At 44.7% G+C, this 20,782-nt stretch overlaps 1 protein-coding gene across 1 annotated transcript in view; it reads right to left on the minus strand.

The window, feature by feature from the left end:
• MTR (5-methyltetrahydrofolate-homocysteine methyltransferase) overlaps window positions 1-20,782 on the minus strand; it is a 454,402-nt gene that overhangs the window by 94,927 nt on the left and 338,693 nt on the right. Inside the window, exon 26 of the mRNA XM_078648574.1 lies at window positions 16,033-16,131. Within this exon, the coding sequence (XP_078504700.1) occupies window positions 16,033-16,131 (99 nt within the window). The remainder of the gene's footprint in view (window positions 1-16,032; window positions 16,132-20,782) is intronic.

The raw sequence follows: 20,782 nt of genomic DNA on the forward strand, positions 1-20,782 counted from the left end.
ACGGTTTGTTGAAAAAATACTACGGCGAGCCCCTTTTCATAGGGAATTGCCTGTGTGGATTCTGGCACCTGTAGTGCGGATGGCAGAACACATGTCCTACCGTTCCTGGAGGGAGGGGGGGTGTGAAACGTTGGCGGACCTGTACCCGGATGACTCCTTTCTGAGCTTCGAGCGGGCCACGGAGGCCTTTGGCCTGACGGAGGGACATTACCTACATTACAGGGGACTGCAGGACGTGGCGCGAGTGACCTGGCCGCAGTTCCCGGAGGCGCCTCCGATGTCGCACACCCTTGATATTCTCCTTTCCTGTGGCAGGGGCCGACGGCTTACTGCATTGTTGTATGCCGCGATGCGGAGGGACTCGGATCCTCCGGTCCCCCCGGCTTGGGCCGCGTGGGAAACGGATCTCGGGATCCCCCTGGAACCCGACCAGCGCAAACGGATCGGCGCATTGACCCGTATGGTTTCATGTAACGCGCGGTTCAAGCTCATCCACTTCAATTTTATGCACCGAGCTTATATGACCCCGGTGTCCTTACACCGCATCTCCACTGACCGACGAGACGACTGCCCTAGATGTGGACAGAGTGGGGCGGGCTTCTTCCATTTAGCCTGGGAGTGCCCCCTAGTAGCGACCTTCTGGGGACAGGTAGTTGAGCGCATTGGGCAGATTACGGGACTCCGGATCGCCTTGGATCCACTACATTGCCTGTTGGCCCTGGTACCAAAGCCCAAAAAGTGTAAATTGTCCTATAAGCTGTTGCAGCTACTATTGGTGCTCGCAAGACGCAGGGTGGCCATCACTTGGATGGGCAGTCGGGGCCCGGAGCTGATATCCTGGCTTAGAGACTTTAAGGAATGGTCTCTCGCGGAGGAAACGCACATGCAACATACGCGTAGAGATGAGAAACTGCAGGAGGACCTGTTAGCGTGGCATACGATGTGTGCAGTGGGCTTTGTGGACAGTGAGTCCGATGCCACTAGTGCTGAACTGTTCACTCCACTGGGGTCGGTCTCCGGGGAGGAGGTCTGCGGGAGTGGTGATGAGGAATGTGCGCTGAACTAGTGTCGCCCTAATACCGCCCGTTCACCCTCTGTAAATGAGTGATTTCTTGCTTTCCCTAATTGATCTGTGTTTGTTTTGGATATGATACTTATGCCCGGATGGGCCCTGTAGACCTGAATGGACGGTATATACCTGGGTTTCGCTGATGCAGAGTTTGGGGGGGGGGGGGAAAGTCTTTTCTTTTAGTTCTAGTAACAGAAAAAGAGCGTGATGATGATGTTTTCCTTTATCTGACTGTACTTTCGGCATGTTTACTGCCTTGTCATGAATACGGTGCCCTTATTTTTGCTATCTCTTTGCCGCCCAGCCTCCGGGATGTGGGCTGAATGGCTGTGTCTATTGAAGACTTGATGACTCCTTGCGTTACAGATGAGACATGTACTGTATGCACAACTATTTTTTTCTCTCTCAGTCACGCTCAAAATAAAATCTTTAAATAAAAATAAAAGCTTCACAAATCAATGGGCAAAACAACTTTGCATCATTTTACAACCCAACAAGCTAGCTAGGAATTTCGATTTCCGATGGAGAGCTCAGTGTCAGTTGGTTGTCTGCCAGAGGGGAGATGCAGCACAAGACCATTTCTCATCATTTTGACCTTGCGCACATAGTCCGTGACAGTACCCTAACTCAGTTTACCCATTCTGGATCCTTACAATGAAATGTCTTTTGCACTGCCGGCATGCATTGTACCAGGTATTTTCTACCGCAGAGACAATCTAGTAGAATCAAAATTTACATTGAGATTGCAGCTGTTCCCCAGCAAAGAGTACACTGGGTCTATGAAAGAACATTTCTGCTCCTTCCCCAACCCTGCTGACCTTTCTGGGTGGCTGTGGATGAGAAGGTGAGGCTTACATTAAGGGTTAAGCTATGAAGTTAAGCAGGGGTACAAGTACAATACAATTATCTCACTTGGAATAACAAATTGAATATCTAACCGGGGTAGTATATTTTGTAAATACAACATCTTTTCATAATGCTTAAGTAAAGAACACCACTAAGTGCACACACATTCTTAATAAATATCCAGTGTTTTTACTTTTAAAAAGGAAAAACTAATTTAATTCTCACACAACTGACTGACTGACTGACCGATGCATTTATAAAGCGCTTGATTGCCGAGGCATCTTGGCACTGAGGTGAGTTCATACAGGTCCAGAAACTTGTTTGTTTAAGAGCATTTAGGAAACAACCAAGTCTTAACCTATTTCCTGAAGATAATCCTGTTGGAATGCAGTCTCAGCTGTGAGGGGAGAGAGTTCCAGTCTAAATAGTAAACAGATTACTTACTGGTAAGACTCTTGCATTTGGAGCGGCCAGGTGCAAGTTATCCCAGTGGCTCTGGATGGGGCTATGAGAGTGAGTTATCAATAACTTCTGGGCATGGGCATTTGTCCTGCGATCAGGGTACCGCTTCTGATTAATCTACTGTCACAGCAGCAGGGCAGGGTTCTGAATGCAAACCTGAACAATCTACAAATCCGTGCGTGGAGATGTAGAGGGGCAGTTGACTGCATTTTTAACTACCTTCTGAGGTTGTGGATGTTCTCCTTTCAAGCCATGGGTCCTTCCACAAAATCTATTTATGCAGGGTCCTGGAACAAATTTGTAGCCGGGTGTGGGGTCCACAATACTGACCCCCTGCAAGCTAAACTGCCAGATATTTTGGTGTTTGTTTTAACTGTGGCCCAGAAAAGTCTTGCAGTGGGATTCTTTGAAGGTTAGTTGTCAGCCCTTTTACTCTCTGCGTTTTCCAGACCAACCTTGTTTAAATCACCTATTGTGATGCGGTTCAGTAAAGGTTTGGTACACATGGTCCCTTACACACCATTTTGTGGAGGGGCACCAACTGCTAGAATACCATCATTGACTTGGGGTTCAATGCAGTCAACTTTTGCAACCCAATCTCCGAACAAGGAGATGAAGATTGTGCAGGCCCAGATACAGGATCCTGCTCTGCTGCTGCTATAGACGTTCCTCCTGAAGCAACAATCTGATCAAAGGCTAGATACTTATGCCTAGGAGTTCTGGGTAACACACAATTTGTCCAATCCAGTGCCAATAGGATTACTTTGGGACCTGTCTGTCCTGAACTTCTTCTGAACTCTGAGCAGCTGTGGTAGTGTCTGGAAGGCGTACAGGAGTCCTGAGTTCCATGCCAGGTGGAATGCATCTCCGAGAGAGAGCCATCTTGGGAATTCCAAAATGTAAAAATGTTGACAATGCCCATTCTCGGCAGTGGTGAATAGATCAAGACAAGGTTGTCCCCATTCTGAGAAGATACCCTTTACCATGTAAGGATGTAGCAGCCGTTCATGATCCATTGGGCATAAATGTCTGAATTTGTCCGCTGTGGAGTTTAGAGAGCACTCGAAGTGGGGCTCCACTAGGACAGTTCCCCAGTTATCCAACCACTTTCAGAGGCTTAGTGCCTACCGATACAGAGTCCATGGCCCTGCCTTGTTTGCTGCAGTATCAAATGGTGGTGGTATTATTCGTAAGCATGTGTACCAAACTCTCTTTGATGGATGGCAGGAAAGCTTTCAACGCCAAAAGGATAGCCCGCAGCTCCGACGGGTTGATGCAGAGCCATGCGCCCATCAAAGACCAGATGCCTCTGACCTCTACCTTTCCTAGATCAGTGTCCCAACCCAGTAGTGATACATCCATCATCAGTGCCAACTCTAGGTATGGTAAGGACTGGGATCTGCCGCTTACCCAGTCACAGACTAGCAGTGACCATTGGAGCTCTTTTGCAGTCTACTGTGAAATCTAGACAGAATTAGACGGATCCTCCTGATGCTGTGCCCATTAGTACTCTAGATCCCATTACAGGACATGCATATGTCATCAGCAATGAATGGCCAGAAAGATGCAGGAGGCCAACAATCGCAGTAGCCTCAGAATAATCCTCAATGAGACCCTGGACAGAAGCTGAAACATGGGGATCATAGCCCAAATGTCCTGGACTCTCTGCTCAGGAGGGGAAGGCACAAAACTGCACCATGTCCAGAATAGTTCCAATGGAAGTGAACATCTGTGAAGAAGACAGGTGTGTTTTTGGCACGTTGATTGTGAAACCCAATAAGATTAGGAGGTTCGGCATAGTCTGGAAGTGGTGATGACTGCTTCAGCAGCCACTTGCTGATGTAGAGGGAAGACTGGAACCAAAAACCTTCAAAAGTGTGCAGCTACCCCCTCCTTAACCGTCACTGATTTTATTCAGACTGGCCTAAGGAAAACTTGGGATCAGATCTAGTACTGTTGTAACACTAATTTGTCCTGGAGATTGGTTAATTTTATTCAGATTTAATCTTTCTTAAAAATATAGCCGAATAATAATAAGCCATGTGCATATGAAATTGTTAACGGTCCATGCAAAAGAATTATATGCAAAGCAATGAATATAGACTGAATCAGTTCTATATTTGGGTCGACATGTCCAGCCGGACAGAGGTCTTCAATTTTTACTCAATTGAAATATTTCATACACAGGAATACCTTCAACAAATCACCAGTGTGGGGGCAAAAGCCTGTACCCAAACACAGTCAGATCAGTACAAAAGGTAAACAGAGGAAAAGAGCAGGGCTTTCCAATGCAAAAGCAGCGATTTCTGTAAAGTATTGAGTGTACAGAAATAACAGTTAAACACCATTACATATAACATATAAATCAAGCATTTGTATATGGTGTACAATGAGTCGACGGCGTTTCGGTCCCACTACTTAGTCATGGAGACCATCATCAGGACATTTATATTTGCCTTTAACATTATAAGCCTCTAATGCCTAGAGAAGGGAGGGAAAGAGAAAGTATATATACATTTAATTTATGAACATTTAAAGCATATTATTGGCATATTTCCAAGTGACTTGAGTGAATGGTGAACCTGTTTTCTGTGAAGTTGCAGATCAGGGTGTAGACCGCGTATGCTAGTGATAGGGTGGGAGAGTGATTTAAAATAAGTGGGGAAGCTGGGCCAGGCAGTGTACATCTGTGTTGGAGATACCTCTTTAGTTTAAAAACCGGCAGTTTTGGCGGCGCATTCATGACATAGTTTAAAAAGCAAACCGTGCAGAAGGTGAATCATTCGGATTTAGCAGAGTGGTGTGTACAGCGGGTTCACGTTGGGCAAGTCCGAGTATGAGGTGATAATTACACTAGACTGCATGCGGCATGGAGATTCAAGGCGCAGTGGAGGAGTACGCATACGGTGTGACAAGGAACATTTATACTAAACATTCGGCGGGATTCCGAATTATACCTGATAGTAGACACGGCGCAGTGGGGGAATTGTGAGGGAATGCTTACCGGGGGGGGGGGGGGGGGGAAGGAAAAAGGTTACCCCGATCGGCACGGGCAAGGGCTAAGAAATTGATAGCCTGGGGAAGCAGCCCTGTAAGTCAAGGAGGACAAAATTAGAGCAAACGGGGAACAAAAAGGGGTTCACAAGGGTTAGAAGCGGGCGCAGTGGGGCTCTTACCAGAATCGGGCGCTATTGAGGTGGGCCGCGCTTCATTGATTAAAATCCCCTGTACCAGGAGAAGACCTGCAGGGAAAACAGGTCATTTAGGGATTACAGCGTGGTGGAGGGTCGGGAGGGAGAGAGCCACACATCGCTAGACTTACCGGTTCAGTCGGTAGTGGAATCTGTTTCCTGGTTTCCTCGAGGGGAGTGCTGGGGGAGGGAATTTGAAGGACTGGAAGGATTCTGATTGGCTGGTAGAAACATGGGTGTTACAGAATCCTGGGGCATAGAAATAGACAAGGGTTTCAGTGCGACGGCCATATTGGAGTGGTAGGGTTCTGATTGGCTGGTAGAAACATGGGTGTTACAGAATCCTGGGGCATAGAAATAGACAAGGGTTTCAGTGCGGCGGCCATATTGGAGTGGTAGGGTTAGGGGAGGGAAAAGGAAGTAAAAGGTGGTGCATTGGTGCAAGTGATTATTACCCGGCGACAGTGAGCAAGAATTTTAAGGTTAATTCACAATAATTCTTAAAAGCATTACAGAAAACATTAAAGAAAACGTCTGATCAAGCAGATCCACAAGGCAACAGAGAAGTCCAAAGCAGAGAACTTAGGAGGGGTCCTCAATTGTTCAGTGGGTTAGACCTTAGAGGAGGGAGGCGCACTGAAACCCTTGTCTATTTCTATGCCCCAGGATTCTGTAACACCCATGTTTCTACCAGCCAATCAGAACCCTACCACCGGACTTGCCCAACGTGAACCCGCTGTACACACCACTCTGCTAAATCCGAATGATTCACCTTCTGCACGGTTTGCTTTTTAAACTATGTCATGAATGCGCCGCCAAAACTGCCGGTTTTTAAACTAAAGAGGTATCTCCAACACAGATGTACACTGCCTGGCCCAGCTCCCCCACTTATTTTAAATCACTCTCCCACCCTATCACTAGCATACGCGGTCTACACCCTGATCTGCAACTTCACAGAAAACAGGTTCACCATTCACTCAAGTCACTTGGAAATATGCCAATAATATGCTTTAAATGTTCATAAATTACATGTATATATACTTTCTCTTTCCCTCCCTTCTCTAGGCATTAGAGGCTTATAATGTTAAAGGCAAATATAAATGTCCTGATGATGGTCCCCATGACTAAGTAGTGGGACCGAAACGCCGTCGACTCATTGTACACCATATACAAATGCTTGATTTATATGTTATATGTAATGGTGTTTAACTGATATTTCTGTACACTCAATACTTTACAGAAATCGCGGCTTTTGCCTTGAAAAGCCCTGCTCTTTTCCTCGGTTTACCTTTTGTACTGATCTGACTGTGTTTGGGTACAGGCTTGTGCCCCACACTGGTGATTTGTTGAAGGTATTCCTGTGTATGAAATATTTCAATTGAGTAAAAAATTGAAGACCTCTGTCCGGCTGGACATGTCGACCCAAATATAGAACTGATTCAGTCTATATTCATTGCTTTGCGTATAATTCTTTTGCATGGACCGTTGTTGTTTCACAAAATATGCTCCCCGAGGTCCGATGCTAATTCACTTGGGGCCCCTTGTTGTCCTTAACATATGAAATTGTTAAAGCATTATTCGGGGGTAAAAATGAAGTGACTAGGAAACTGGTATGAAATTCGCAAACAAGATGCCATTGATTATTAGTGGAGCCTTTCAATAAATGGGGTAAAGAGATCAGGATGAAAATGTCTAGTAAAATGTGGCTGGAAAACTCATTTAAGCTATAAATCAGTTTGTGGAGCTAACTTTAGGCACATTGACTTTTTCGCAACATGGATGCTTTTTTATACTCCTAAGGTTTCTAGTATTCCTGGTACTATAGAAATGTTTTAGTCTCATCTTTCAGATGTTAAAATAGTACTGTGGGAGGCTGGGGGATATGGTGGGGCCCTTACTACAACTCACCTTCCTTTGGGTTGAAGATCTTCAGTTTGTCAGCTCCAGGATGGATTATAATATCAATATTGATCCCTATACAACACTATAAGCATCCATTTTGCATAGAAATGGACTAGATCACTCACTGAAAAAAAAGCGTATTTACTGATGTATCAATCACACATTCTTTGATCATGCAAAATTAGAAATCAATGAAGCTATCAACTCTCAAGAACTGGAATGGTAAACTGCATAGAGTCATTCTAGTCTAATCTGTAATGCCTTAAGAATGAAAAATCATAAGTTGTTCAAAGAGGTATGGAAATATTTTCAATAAATGTATGTAGTGGTGATTATAAATGAATGACATTGTTTGTAACTGGTTTTCTATCCTAACAGGAAAAGGTTAATCTCGGAGTGGGTCTAATAGAAACCGATGTGGCATGATTCGCAGCCCGGGAGAAACCAAGCAACTGGTACTGGGATCTTAAGTAGGATTGGTTGGACCTTCACCGGTACTGGAAATCACAGAAGCGGGATTATAACAGGCCACTGGTTACATACCCAGAAATTTCAAAAATGAGTGAGCTCAGAAAGAAGTACAGCATGAGGCAAAGTGGGTGCAAGGAGAGTTTGGAGCAAGTACTCCATCAAGCGTGTCCAACCTGCCTGCCATGGAACCCAACTTCCCTCAGAAGGGGGCCCACAGGAGAATCTCCAGAGCAGATTAAATCGGAAGTAGGCAACTGGTAATGGCAGACTCTTAGAGGAGGTGATCTGTAACTGCACACGGGAGATTACTGCCAAGTCCAATGCTGGGTCAGTAAGGATGACGGTAGGAACATGGGTCACGGTAAGACCACATACTGTTGTTACAGATGTATCACCAGCAATCTCTTAATAAGACTACTGCAGACAGCTGACCCAAGAGCAAAGATCAGTGTGGGCTGATGCTTTTCAATGCTTCTGCTTCTTCCTGTGCTTACTGTGTTTCTGCATGGAGAGGTAATGTGCCACACATTTTACAATTCTTCCTGAAGTGACATTTCATTCCTGCAGGGCAAGGGTGTCACTTTCTTTGAAACAGCCATCAGTATAGACTCCAAATTAACTGAAGAAAAGTTCAACTTTGGTCATCGATCTGCAACCTGGGAGAGAGACACGCTTGACCCCTGGTGTAACAGTTCTAACACCGCACAGCCAATAAAAGAGACTACTCAATCCCACCGTTCAAAGGTTACCTGGGACCATCATACCCTAAAGTGCAACGGGCTTGACCAGACAGTGCAACTGAGTTCACAAGTAGAAGAGAATTTGGTCTCTGGAGGCTTAGCACATTTGTCCAAGAACAAGTAGTTTTGGGTGGGATTGGCTTTCTGGTAATGGTTAAAATATGGCAGTGACACAGTTGTAATGCTTTCCCCTTTTCCTTGGGATACTCCACCATTTGAACAGGAAGGGTGAGATTGACCTCTCCACATTCAGAAGAAGATTTCTAGTTAGCATGTTTCATCATATCACCGAAAGTTTAAGACTTTTCTCAGGCACATTGGTGAGAGGCACCATTGCTTGAAGAGGTATGTAGGCTACGTAAACAATTTCATCTTCATCAATTTGGTCTTGATTGTCCCTTAGTTTGTTGTAGCCTTAGCAGTTTTACTGTTCAATAAAGAAGAGTCAAAGAAACTGAGTATGCACAGGAAAGACAAGGTAAGATGGAGTGGTGGTAGGTCTCATTTGAGACTGCAGACTATATGCTCATCAGCTGCAAGCATTTCAGGGACACAAACACAGTGATGACTTCATCTGCGGTTCAGAAAGGGGATGGAGAACGTCTGCTAAATAGAATATATGACTAGACAGGTCCATTACAAGCAGGTCAAGCTCACGTGTTCAACAGTCCAGGAAAACAGAGGAAGAACAATTGTTACTTACCTGTAAACAGGTGGTTCTCCAGTATTGGTGTCTTTCATAGATTCACATGCTTGAATATTCCCCGTCGTCGAAGTGGGAGTCCCACGGTACATAAAGATAGCAATAATGCTAATATATATATATATGTAATAACATAATACATAAGAAACTAGAGATAATACACACTGAAAAACCTGTACAATGGTTCCTCCATAGGAATGCATTATCAGAGAAAAAATCATTTGTAACATCAGTGTCATTATGTTAGTCCAAACTGCAGCCAATCAGGCTCAAGCACCCTCTAGAACCTTCTCCTCAGAAGCTCAAGCCTTCAGATTTTCGTAGCACTAGTAATAATAGTGCATGAGGAGAAGAGAGCCTCTGAGGGGAGGACGGGTGGGTCGCATGTGAATCTATGAAAGACACCAATACTGGAGAACCACCTGTTTACAGGTAAGTAACAATTGTTCTTCTCCAGTATTAGGGGTGTCTTTCATAGATTCACATGCTTGAATAGAATAGATAGCAGTAACCTCTTTAGAGCTGGGATTGCTAAACACATTCTCCAAAATTGAAGACAATAACATACAGCCTAAAAGCATATAGCAATCACAGAGAGAAATGGAGGAGGGAATAGAGGCTCACCTTATTTAAAAAGATGACGAAGCACTGCTTGCCCCACTGCGGTATCCGCCTCATTGATGGCCTCCAAACAGTAATGTCTGGTAAAGGTGTGCCTGCTGGACCATGTCGCTGCCCGGCAAATCTGGTGAAGAGGCACCCCAGCAAACAAAGCGGTGGATGACGCCATCGCTCTCGTCGAATGTGCCTTCACTGAACACTGCAAAGGCTTGCCAGCCTGCTGGTGACAAAAGGATATGGCTGCCGAGAGTCATCTTGCAACTGTTTGTTTTGTCACTGAATGCCCCTTCCGCATCCGTCCATATGCTACAAACAGCTGATCGGATTTACGGAAAGGGGTAGTCCTTGACATGTAAAATTTTAGGCAACGTTTGATGTCTAAAGAATGTAAACGTTGTTCAGCCGGAGATTTTGGATCCGGGAAAAAAATCTTTAAGAAGACAGGTTCGTTCAAATGGAAATCAGTAGGTACTTTCGGCAAAAAAGAAGGATTGGTACGAAGTGACACTCCATCGGGCTTAAACTGCAAGTAAGGAGGCTTAATCGTGAAAGCGTGCAGATCACGAACACGCCGAGAAGAAGTCAATGCCAGAAGTAATGCAACCTTCCAGGTAAGATACTTGATGTCTGTTCTGTGAATCGGCTCAAAAGGAGGCTTCATAAGCTGTGACAATACCACGTTGAGGTGCCATGCAGGAGGAGGGCGCCTAACAGGAGGAAACTTCCTGAAGAGACCTTTAAAGAACTGCCGGATTATTCTGGATGAACAGAGAGACGTTGAACCATCGTGTCGAAAGTGCGAGATAGCTGCTAGAAAAAACCTCAAGGTGGCATGAGAGAGACCAGACTGAGCAAGGCTCAGAAAGAAAGGCAAAAGCTGCTCCGGAGTGGAATTGATTGGATGGACATTGGATGCAGCGCACCAATGACAAAAACGCTTCCATTTTAGCTTGTACGTTTTGATTGTTGATGGAGCTCTAGCAGACGCTAGAATGTCTCTGCGTTCTTGGGGCATATCTAAATTTGCTAATTCGACGTATTCAGGTTCCATGCCCATAATTGAAGTGTGGATGGGTCTGGATGGCATATTTGACCTTCGTCCATCGTCAGGAGGTCTGGACGCGGATGCAGATGAATGGGTTTGCACTGGGATAACAGAAGCAGTTCTGAAAACCATGCCTGTCTGGGCCAACAAGGGGCGATCAGTATTAAGTGGCAGGGCTGCCTGCGCATCTTCCACAATGTCCTCGGCACCAACGGGATTGGTGGAAATGCATACGCAAACAGGCCGCTCCAATCCATGAGAAGGGCATTTCCGCTGGACTCTGGGTGGGGATGCCAGCTTGCGAAGGTTCGGCACTTCCGATTTACTGGGGTTGCAAAAAGGTCTATCATGGGATGACCCCAACGGCGGAACACCAGGTCCAGAGTCGGCTGATGTATCTCCCACTCGTGAGTGGAGGACGTGGACCTGCTCAGAGAATCCGCAAGGATATTGGATACCCCCGGCAGATGGACCGCCGTTAAAGAAATTTGATGACGAAGAGCCCAATCCCAAATCCTTTGAGCCAGTCGAGACAGTGGCTGAGATCTTGTGCCGCCCTGTTTGTTCATGTAGTGCATGCTGGTGGTGTTGTCTGTCTGAACCAGCACCGACTCCCCCTGCACTACGGCCAAAAATGATCTGAGCGCTAGGAAGATCGCCATCAACTCCAGCCTGTTGATATGCCAGGTTCGTTGTGTTGACGTCCATTTGCCTTTGATTGAAAGGTCCAGGAGATGAGCGCCCCAACCTTCCATGGACGCATCTGTGGTCAACGTCAGATCCGGAGACTGGGCCAGAAACAAAGTTCCTTCGTCCAGATTGGATGGTTGTTCCCACCAAAACAAACTGTTCTTCATGCTGGACGTTAATCTCACCAAGTCGTTGAAAGACCCCGACACCTGGCGCCATTGCAGGTCTAATTCTTCCTGTATAGGACGAGTGCGTAACCTGCAATTTGGGATCAGTCCGATACTGGACGATGCCATCCCCAGAAACGACTTTAACGTCCGCACAGAAACTGACTGCTTTGACCGGATGAGAGAGACCAGACGGACTATCTTTTGATGACGTTCGAGGGAGATGAAGGCTTTTGACAGGTCCGTGTCCAGAATTGCTCCCAGGAAGTTTCTTCTTTGCAGCGGTGCAAAATGTGACTTCTCCATATTGATGGTTAACCCCAGTGACTCGAACGTCTGCTGACAGAGACATGTGTCGTGAGCCAGCTGTTGAGGGGATTGGGATTTCAGAAGACAATCGTCCAGATATGGAAAGAGCTGAACTCCCTGAAGACGCAGATGAGCCATGACTGGGGCCAAAACCTTTGTGAAGACACGAGGTGCTGATCGTAGGCCAAAAGGTAGCACCTTGAACTGATAGTGCATGTGTCCCACTTTGAACCTCAAAAACTGGCGATGCCGATGGAGTATTGGCACATGAAAATAGGCGTCTTGCAGGTCTATTGTTGTTAGAAAATCTCCGCTGCAGAGAAGTCGCAAGACTTCCGATAGCGTCAGCATGCGGAAAGATTGTTGTTTTAGAAAGAAATTGAGAGCTCTCAAATCCAGGATGGGCCGCCACTCTCCTGTCTTCTTGAGAATGAGGAAAAACCGTGAGTAGAAACCTTTCCCTCGCTATACATACATACAGGAACCACTTTGACTGCACCCTTTTCTACCAGAAGACGAACCTGATGTTGTAGTTCCTCGAGATGGGGAGGTGGCGGGCCTGATGGTGGAGAATTAGGAGGAATCTCCGTGAACTCCAAGGCATGACCCCTGTGTACAATGTCTAATACCCATTGATCCGATGTTATCATGGACCACTGGGAATAAAACTGCGAGATTCGCCCTCCAACCCTCTGCGGAACTTGAAAGTCATTGACGCTTGTTGGTGGAGCCTCTATAGTTAGATTTTCCTCTATAGGGCCTTGACTGCTGCTGACGATTTGACTGTTGGTTGGAGTAACGCTGGTTTCCTTGATTGTACTGGCGGTACTGGGACTGTCCTCCACGAAAAGTGCTGGAAGAAGTGCCTCGTCCACGTGCACCACGAAAAGGCTACTTTTTGAATTGCAAGGATCCAAGCGATGTTGCCGTATCAGTGTCTTTCTTTATCGATTCTAGTGCCTCATCGATGTGAGAGCCGAAGAGAGACTCACCGTCATACGGCATGTCGAGTATCTTCGACTGGACCTCCTGCCGAAACGACGTGGATTTTAGCCAACCCTGACGTCGGAGAGCCGCAGCACTGGCAAGGATACGAAAACCAGTACCCGCAACGTCCACAGCACAGTCGATCATCTCTTCTGAGGCCCTCCTGCCATTCTGAAGGATCTGGTGCGCTTCCGCTCTGGATGCCTCCGGAATCAACGAGACTAGCGCAAAAATGTCTGACCACATTTGTCGGTCGAAACGACCTAAAATGGCCAATGCATTTGCGGCACGGACTGACGTAGACGCCATGGATGAAAACTTCTTCCCAATCGCATCCAAACGTCGACCCTCTCTATCCGGTGGAGCAGTGATACGTGCTCGCCGTTGCGCTGCTTGGGTCACCACTGAATCCGGCTTAGGATGCGAGAGCAAGCAAGCGGGCGAACCAGTCGGTGCCCTATATTTCTTCTCTAGCCGAGGGAGTTGAGCAGGTAAGGAGTTAGGAGCGTGCATGATCTTTATTCCCTCCTTCCACACAAACTCGATAATAGGTATGGTGTGGACCTGTTTATAAGGCTGGTTTTTAAAATCGTAGAGAAAGCAGTCTTCCTCTCGCTGTGCTCTTGGCAATTTGAAGCGCTCTGCCGCCTTATCCATCAATACATGGAAGCTAGCGATGTCAACCGGAGGTGAATCACCGGAGTCGCCCGGCTGAGGAGAGGGCGTTTGCATTCGATAGTCATCGAATTCTGCCATATCCGGATCTTGGTCATCGTCCGTATCCTGGGGAACTTCTCCTTCCTCCCTTTCTGGCTCTGTCTCATCCTCCACATCTTGTCGATAATCAGTGGGGATAGGTTGACGGGGCCCTTCTGGAAGAGCCATCTGCTCTGAAGGTTGCTGCTGATGCTGAGTAGGCTCTGTAGTCTCAGATGTAGCATGGCACGGCGTACCCTGAGGTGTTGGAGGAAATCTCCTATTGTAATCGTCCAGCATATGCTGGAGGTTAGAAAATAGAGATACTGGAAAGGTTGCCATAGGAACCTGTACATATTGTTCCTCTTGCTGGTTATCGTCCTCCTCCTCGCTGTCTTCAGAACTTGTGTCCTGACACTTAATAATCAAGTCCGATGGACTATGGGCATCACCAAGGACATCGTCGTCCGCAATGGATTCCGTTTCATGGTCAGTAGCCATCATTGGTGAGGGTGGCTGGAGAGTAGGAGGTGGCAATTGGAGAGTAGACTCCCTGAAACTGTCCATAGAAGGCTCTGTAAGGACAGGAGAATTTGAAGTGTGCAAAGGCACTAGGGGCATAGTGGCGAAAGACCTCGATCCTGATGCGGATTCTGCGTGCTCCTGCTGTGCTCCAGAATGTAAAGGCAAAACTGCCGTCGACGTCGACGATTTAATCGACTTAGATGTCTTCCCTGGAGCGATCGTCGATGATGATGATGTAGACACAGCTGTCAGAGACGGTGTCTTTTTAAAAGTAGTCGTCGACGAGGAGTGTTTTTCCACAGCAGTCGACGGTGCCGTCGTCGACGGGATCTTCGTCGACGAGTCCTTGGATGGTGTCTTCTTCGTCGACGAAGCCTTCGTCGACGGGATAAGACTCGTCGACGAGCTTTTGGTGTCGACGGGACCTTCGTCGACGTGCAACTTGTCGTCGGGACCTTCAGCGTCGACGATGATTTCTTCGTCGACGGCAGCTTCTTCGCCGACGAGGTAATGGGGATCGTCGACGAGACTGTGGAGATTGAAGCTCTCGTCGACGTGCAAGACGTCGACGAAACAATTGTCGACGACGATGAAGCAGACGTCGTCGTCACTGTAATCGTCGACGAAGCCACCGCAGCCAATTTCGTCGTTGGAATGGTCGTCGACGGTCAGAAGTGTAACAACACTTATAGACGGTGGAAATGACGCCTGAGAGCCAGGTCTCGTGGGCGTAGACACCGAAGTCACAGGAGCAGTAGGTTTTACCTGGGCTACTGTTAAAGCCATCTTTTTCTTCTTCAGAAAAGGAGAAGGTAGCTCCTGAACACTGCCACGCTTGGAAGCAACAGTTGAAAAACCTGACTGGAAACTCTCTGCGTCTGATGAAAATTCCTCTTTGTCCCGAAGGCGCTTCAACCACAGAAGAAGACGACCTTCCCTGTCTCTGAGAGTTTTTGCTGGAAAAGTTCTACAGAACTTGCAGTCAGCCACCTTGTGTTCTGGATATAAACAGTAAATACACTTTTGGTGGGGGTCCTTCTCAAACAAACGCAGTTTCCCACAGGAAGAGCAAGGTCTAAACAAAGACTTCTTACTTGACATCTTTGAGAAAACAACTGAAGTAGTAGAAGTTAGAAGAAAACTGAGCAGAGCTCAGGGAGACTCCCTTCACACGACGTGCGGTAGAAAATCTGAGGGCTTGAGCTTCTGAGGAGAAGGTTCTAGAGGGTGCTTGAGCCTGATTGGCTGCAGTTTGGACTAACATAATGACACTGATATGTTAAAAATGATTTTTTCTCTGATAATGCATTCCTATGGAGGAACCATTGTACAGGTTTTTCAGTGTGTATTATCTCTAGTTTCTTATGTATTATGTTATTCCCTATATATATATTAGCATTATTGCTATCTTTATGTACCGTGGGACTCCCACTTCGACGACGGGGAATATTCAAGCATGTGAATCTATGAAAGACACCCCTAATACTGGAGAACAGAGTGTCCACGTTAACAGCAGAGAAGGAACAGCTGCTGGAAATTCTATATCAACCCTGTGTGAAATAATGTACAAAACAAGGAAAATAGAAAAAGTCTTTATAGGTTACGTACCTTCAACGATTCATAGTGATCCTGTCGAACCTCTTCATACTCCTCTGTTATTTCCTCAAAGAAATCATCTTTTATATTTTCATCAAGCAGTTGAGAGCACTAAAATGAAAGAGGGAGTTATAAAATGTAATATGCAGGAGAATGTATAAATATGAGCAGTGCCTAGACATATTAAAATTATATTATAGAGAACAGTGGTCCCTATTCTAAAAGAATAAACAAGGGGAGATAATCATACACTAAATAGAAAGTATGACTTTTGTCCAGCCGGACAAGAATTTATTTTCATAATATTTTTCAATAAGTAGCGTTTAAGAAACAATCAATAATGTTAATGTTAATGTTAATGTTATGGTGATAACAAGTGGGCACAGCCGTGACCCACAAAACACAAGACAAAACAACGAAAGGGATTGGCCAAAAGGCAAGCCAAAATGGGTCTGTATACTTGTACTCAGTTTACACAGACATATATCAACTTTTAAACACCATTGCACACTCTAATACAGCTTAATCATGGTGCATAAGGTGGATCAGTGTCGACGATGTTTCGATGCCATTATTAAATACCAGGCATCATCTTCAGGACAATAAAATTATACATTGTAGTCTTGACAGTAATATGCTGCGCCTTTTTATGTTACTATGGCAGGAGATATAAACGAGTCTCACGTAATTCTGTGAGGCATGCAGGCCTTCACAATTGAGTTAGTAAGGGTTGTTCGGCCAGCAGTCAGGGTATCTCAGTTCCACTAGATAAATCTCAGAGCATCCCTGCGCAATCGCGTGTGTTGGACGCCAGCCGGAGGGAAATGCACAATCGCATTATTGTGGTAGTGGTGAGCCAGATTGCTTCATCTACTTCCGTATATCCCCAGAGAAATAGCAATATTATGAAAATAAATTCTTGTCCGGCTGGACAAAAGTCATACTTTCTATTTAGTGTATGATAATCTCCCCTTGTTTATTCTTTTAGAATAGGGACCACTGTTCTCTATAATATGATGCTACCCAAGGTCCCTACCGAATTACCTTTGGGTTCCCTTGTCCTTGTATAAAAATAGACATATTAAAAGACAAGACATCAAACTACATATAAATTAAAGCTGACCCAATTCCAAATACTCAATTAGGAAATTTGTAGCAATTTATACCAACAACGTCATGTTAGGTTATATCAGATTTGTAAATCAGCAACATGTCATTAGTGCAAGTCACATTAAACAGTATCAAACAGTCAGAAGGAAGAAAAGAGTAAGAAGCAAAGTGTTCCCATTCCACTCGTTCTGAGGTCCATGGGTTTATTAAATTACCATGAGTACCATGGGTAGATTACAGCTCATAGCATAGTATAACACAATTGACTATACACAACTAGAGAGCAATGAGGTGTTCTTTGACAATGTGGCTATTATATGTGCATATAGTCTATAATGTGACTTCATGCTTTTATTCTTATGAGCAACCTCTACTAGAAAAGGGCTTTTTAATGTCCCTAAAAAGGGGCGCTGTACTCTAGTTCTCAACTAGCGTGGCTGTTATGAATGGGTGCATTTGCTTTTTTCCAACAACCCTCAAACGTGATGATGCTCTTGGTACTAATCCATGTGCCGAACTGTCAGTTCCTTAAAAATTATTCCCAACACTAGAGTAACTAGAAACAATGTAAGAATAATCTCAAAACAGAAAAGAGTAATTTATTTAAAAAATATGTCCTTAATAATAACCAATCACTATGGGTTGACTGAACCTCAGGATCCAGAAAACCCTGTGTCAACTGAAAAGCTCCTGTGGTGCAGAGCGAACACATCCAGTACAGTCCTTGACAAAGTTAAATAACACAGACCATGTTATCCAGCTGAAGCTCTCCATCTCTAAATGTCCCTAAATATAGGTGCAGTGGCTATGAAGTCACTGGTACCACAAAGATCAGGCTTTCTGGAACTTGTTTACTTTCTAACTGTCCGCAAAAAATTGGCAAATTTTTAATTTTTGTTTAAATGATGCTCAGAGCATCAGGAGAGTGAGGGGATCATTTAGAGTTTGGCCGGGTTGAGCACCATGGCAGTGCTCCCAACCACCAACTCTGTGATTATCAAGTCTCATGTAAAGGTGGGGGGAACAGCTAGGTTTTAGACGGCAAAGGCTGAGCCTTTGCCATTAGAAACCCTTGACCCAACAGCCCTTCTGCAAAAGGACCACTATGTCACTGTGGAGATTGCTATGCCCTTCTCAGGGAAGGGCTAAGCCACTTACTTTCCCTGCCCATGCTTACCATTTGAGGCAGGGCGGCCAGGGTAGGGGAGACAAACAAAGGCCCTAACACACAGAGGGACTAGTCCCAGCACTTAAGCTTCACTGCAAAAAAACATTCTTAACCAACCTCCTGCTTTGGAAGTTTATGCGAAGAAACCAAAACTGAAGGCTCGGTAAGGATAAGAAAAAAAGGCACCCACTCAGCATTCAAATGTGTAGATGCACTGTTGGCTGGGATCCCCATAAGCCACATATGGAACTGTCATTTTGGTGGGCCAAATTGTAGATGGTTTCTATAGTTAAAACTAAGAAAGGAATGGGGGTGGAATGATGGAATTGAATCTTTGTTCTGAACCTAGTGGATGACCTTTAGAAAAGAAAGTTAAAAAACTGTTTTTTTATGGGAAGAAATGTATCAGTAGATCCACCCAGTGTTTAAGTATAAAATGTGATAATCCTGAAAGTTGAAGTAATGACCACCAAAAGAAAAACTGACTTAGGAGTGGTTAATACATTTTTACTTAATGATTTATTTAACTCAGCATCCTCCAACACTAATGAGGAAAATGTGAGTCTCAAAGAGCTACTTTAAAAAAATTGTAAGCATTTCTTTTTCCTACACATTCTTCATCTTTAGAAATTATCCAGGCACGGTGCAACCTTAACACTCAAGTAACTGTTCTCCTATGTGACAAACACCAAGCAAATTATTCTCTTCTGTTTCAGAGACAGAGAACAAGTAGTACTTTATAGCGGGTTCATAGGGGAGAATAGGTGAGGATACTACAAAAAATACTTCAAGTAAAAACTTATTCTGATCATTTGTAGATTCACAACAACTAATATTTTCTTCATTTTATTATAACTTTATCATTTGTTAGTTAATAACATGATATATAAAATATAGATAACTCAGCTTAGCCTTTGTACGAGCTGGTGTATATTGTTAAAAAAATGTGGTTTACATTACAACTTTTGCAGTAGGGGGTAAAAGACATCAGCACACCATTCTGTCTACATTTCAATCAATCAGCCTATGATATCCAAGTCCATCATCCCACCATTCACACAATCTCGACTCCAACCCCACACAGTTTTAATGTAAAATCCCCACTCTCCGATAAGCTGTCTTCTTGGTAATCCACCAATGTATTATTTTCACTCTGAATGTCCACCAGTTGACTGTCCATCTCCTCCCAGAGTCCCAGACCCCGTTCTGCTTGTTTGTCCACTCTCACCTCATGCATCGGCGCCCATTCATGCAAGTTTGCACTCCAGGATTGGCCTCTGGGGCGGCTGGAAAAAGTCAATATATTGCTATTCGCCTCTTAACCCTTAGCAGAGACTCAGTTCAAAAAGGCATTTCAGAAAATACTGTATCAGTCTTAATAATATTTATGTCCAGTTTATTCTCCTTTTCTACGATAACTAGGTTAGGTGCGACTGTTATCTTCATTTTATGTTGGCCATGTATTAAAGCCACTAACAATACTAGTCCAAATGTCTTGAGTAAAGGCTGGCTCTGGAAACAGGGTGAGATGACCTCAGAAAAATATACTAGTTGTCTCAGGACAGTTTGTCGGTTAGTAACATGGATCTTTTTGAGGTATGTTTAGGACAGTTTCAAAGGCAACCTGTCCCTTTCCCCACTCCAAATAGTACAAGGTATGCCTACATTGTCTGAAGGTCAAGAAAAATCTATCGGGAGTAACCAAGATTTGCTAGACAACACAACATCAGAAGGAAGGCCAAGAGTATTACGTAATCAAAAGGAACACTATTTCATTAGATTGCTCAGCGAAAAGAAAGATCTTTGTGATGTATGGTGAGCAAATCATTGTGTCAGAGAGATACAGCTCTCTTTCATGGTTGTCACAACCGTACTGATTTCAATTTTGTTCAACTGTAAAATTCAGTTATTCTGGTGATTTGTAGTCATTTAGCCATATTTATGGCCATCACAAGTCATTGGTTTTATAAAAGCATGACAGTTACCATGAAGAATGGTGGAGGTAGCTTGGCAGTAGTAAAACCTGATAGTAGGGTTCAGGAATGGATTAGCTATTTAACCTAGCCAAAAGAGAATGGAAAAGTCTTCAACCTATGACAGAAATTCAGGTGGTCCTGAAACTGTCTGATGGATCATGTGAGGTCATTCCAGGCCTTAGAAGATGAAGAAGTAAAGTACATGGCCTCTGGTTCTAGACTTCAAAGCACAGGGTTTGATTTAAAGGCAACGAGAGGATGAGAGAGAGCTCAGTGTTTTGAAAAAAGGTCAAGCCCTGTCAATATAAGGCCCGTTGTGTCATACAAAGCACATTAGAAGAAATTAATTTCCTGATAGCAAACAGTAAGCAGTTAAGTAAAGTGCAATGAGACTCCTATCATTTAGCCTTAAAATGAGCATTACTGCAGAGTTCTGGATAACATGCAACTTCTGACTGAGATAGAGTGGCATCCCAAACAAAAGGAGTTAGAATAGTCCTACAAGGTT

The sequence above is a fragment of the Lissotriton helveticus genome, chromosome 6 (genome assembly GCF_964261635.1).
Source record: "Lissotriton helveticus chromosome 6, aLisHel1.1, whole genome shotgun sequence".
NCBI lineage: Eukaryota > Metazoa > Chordata > Amphibia > Caudata > Salamandridae > Lissotriton > Lissotriton helveticus.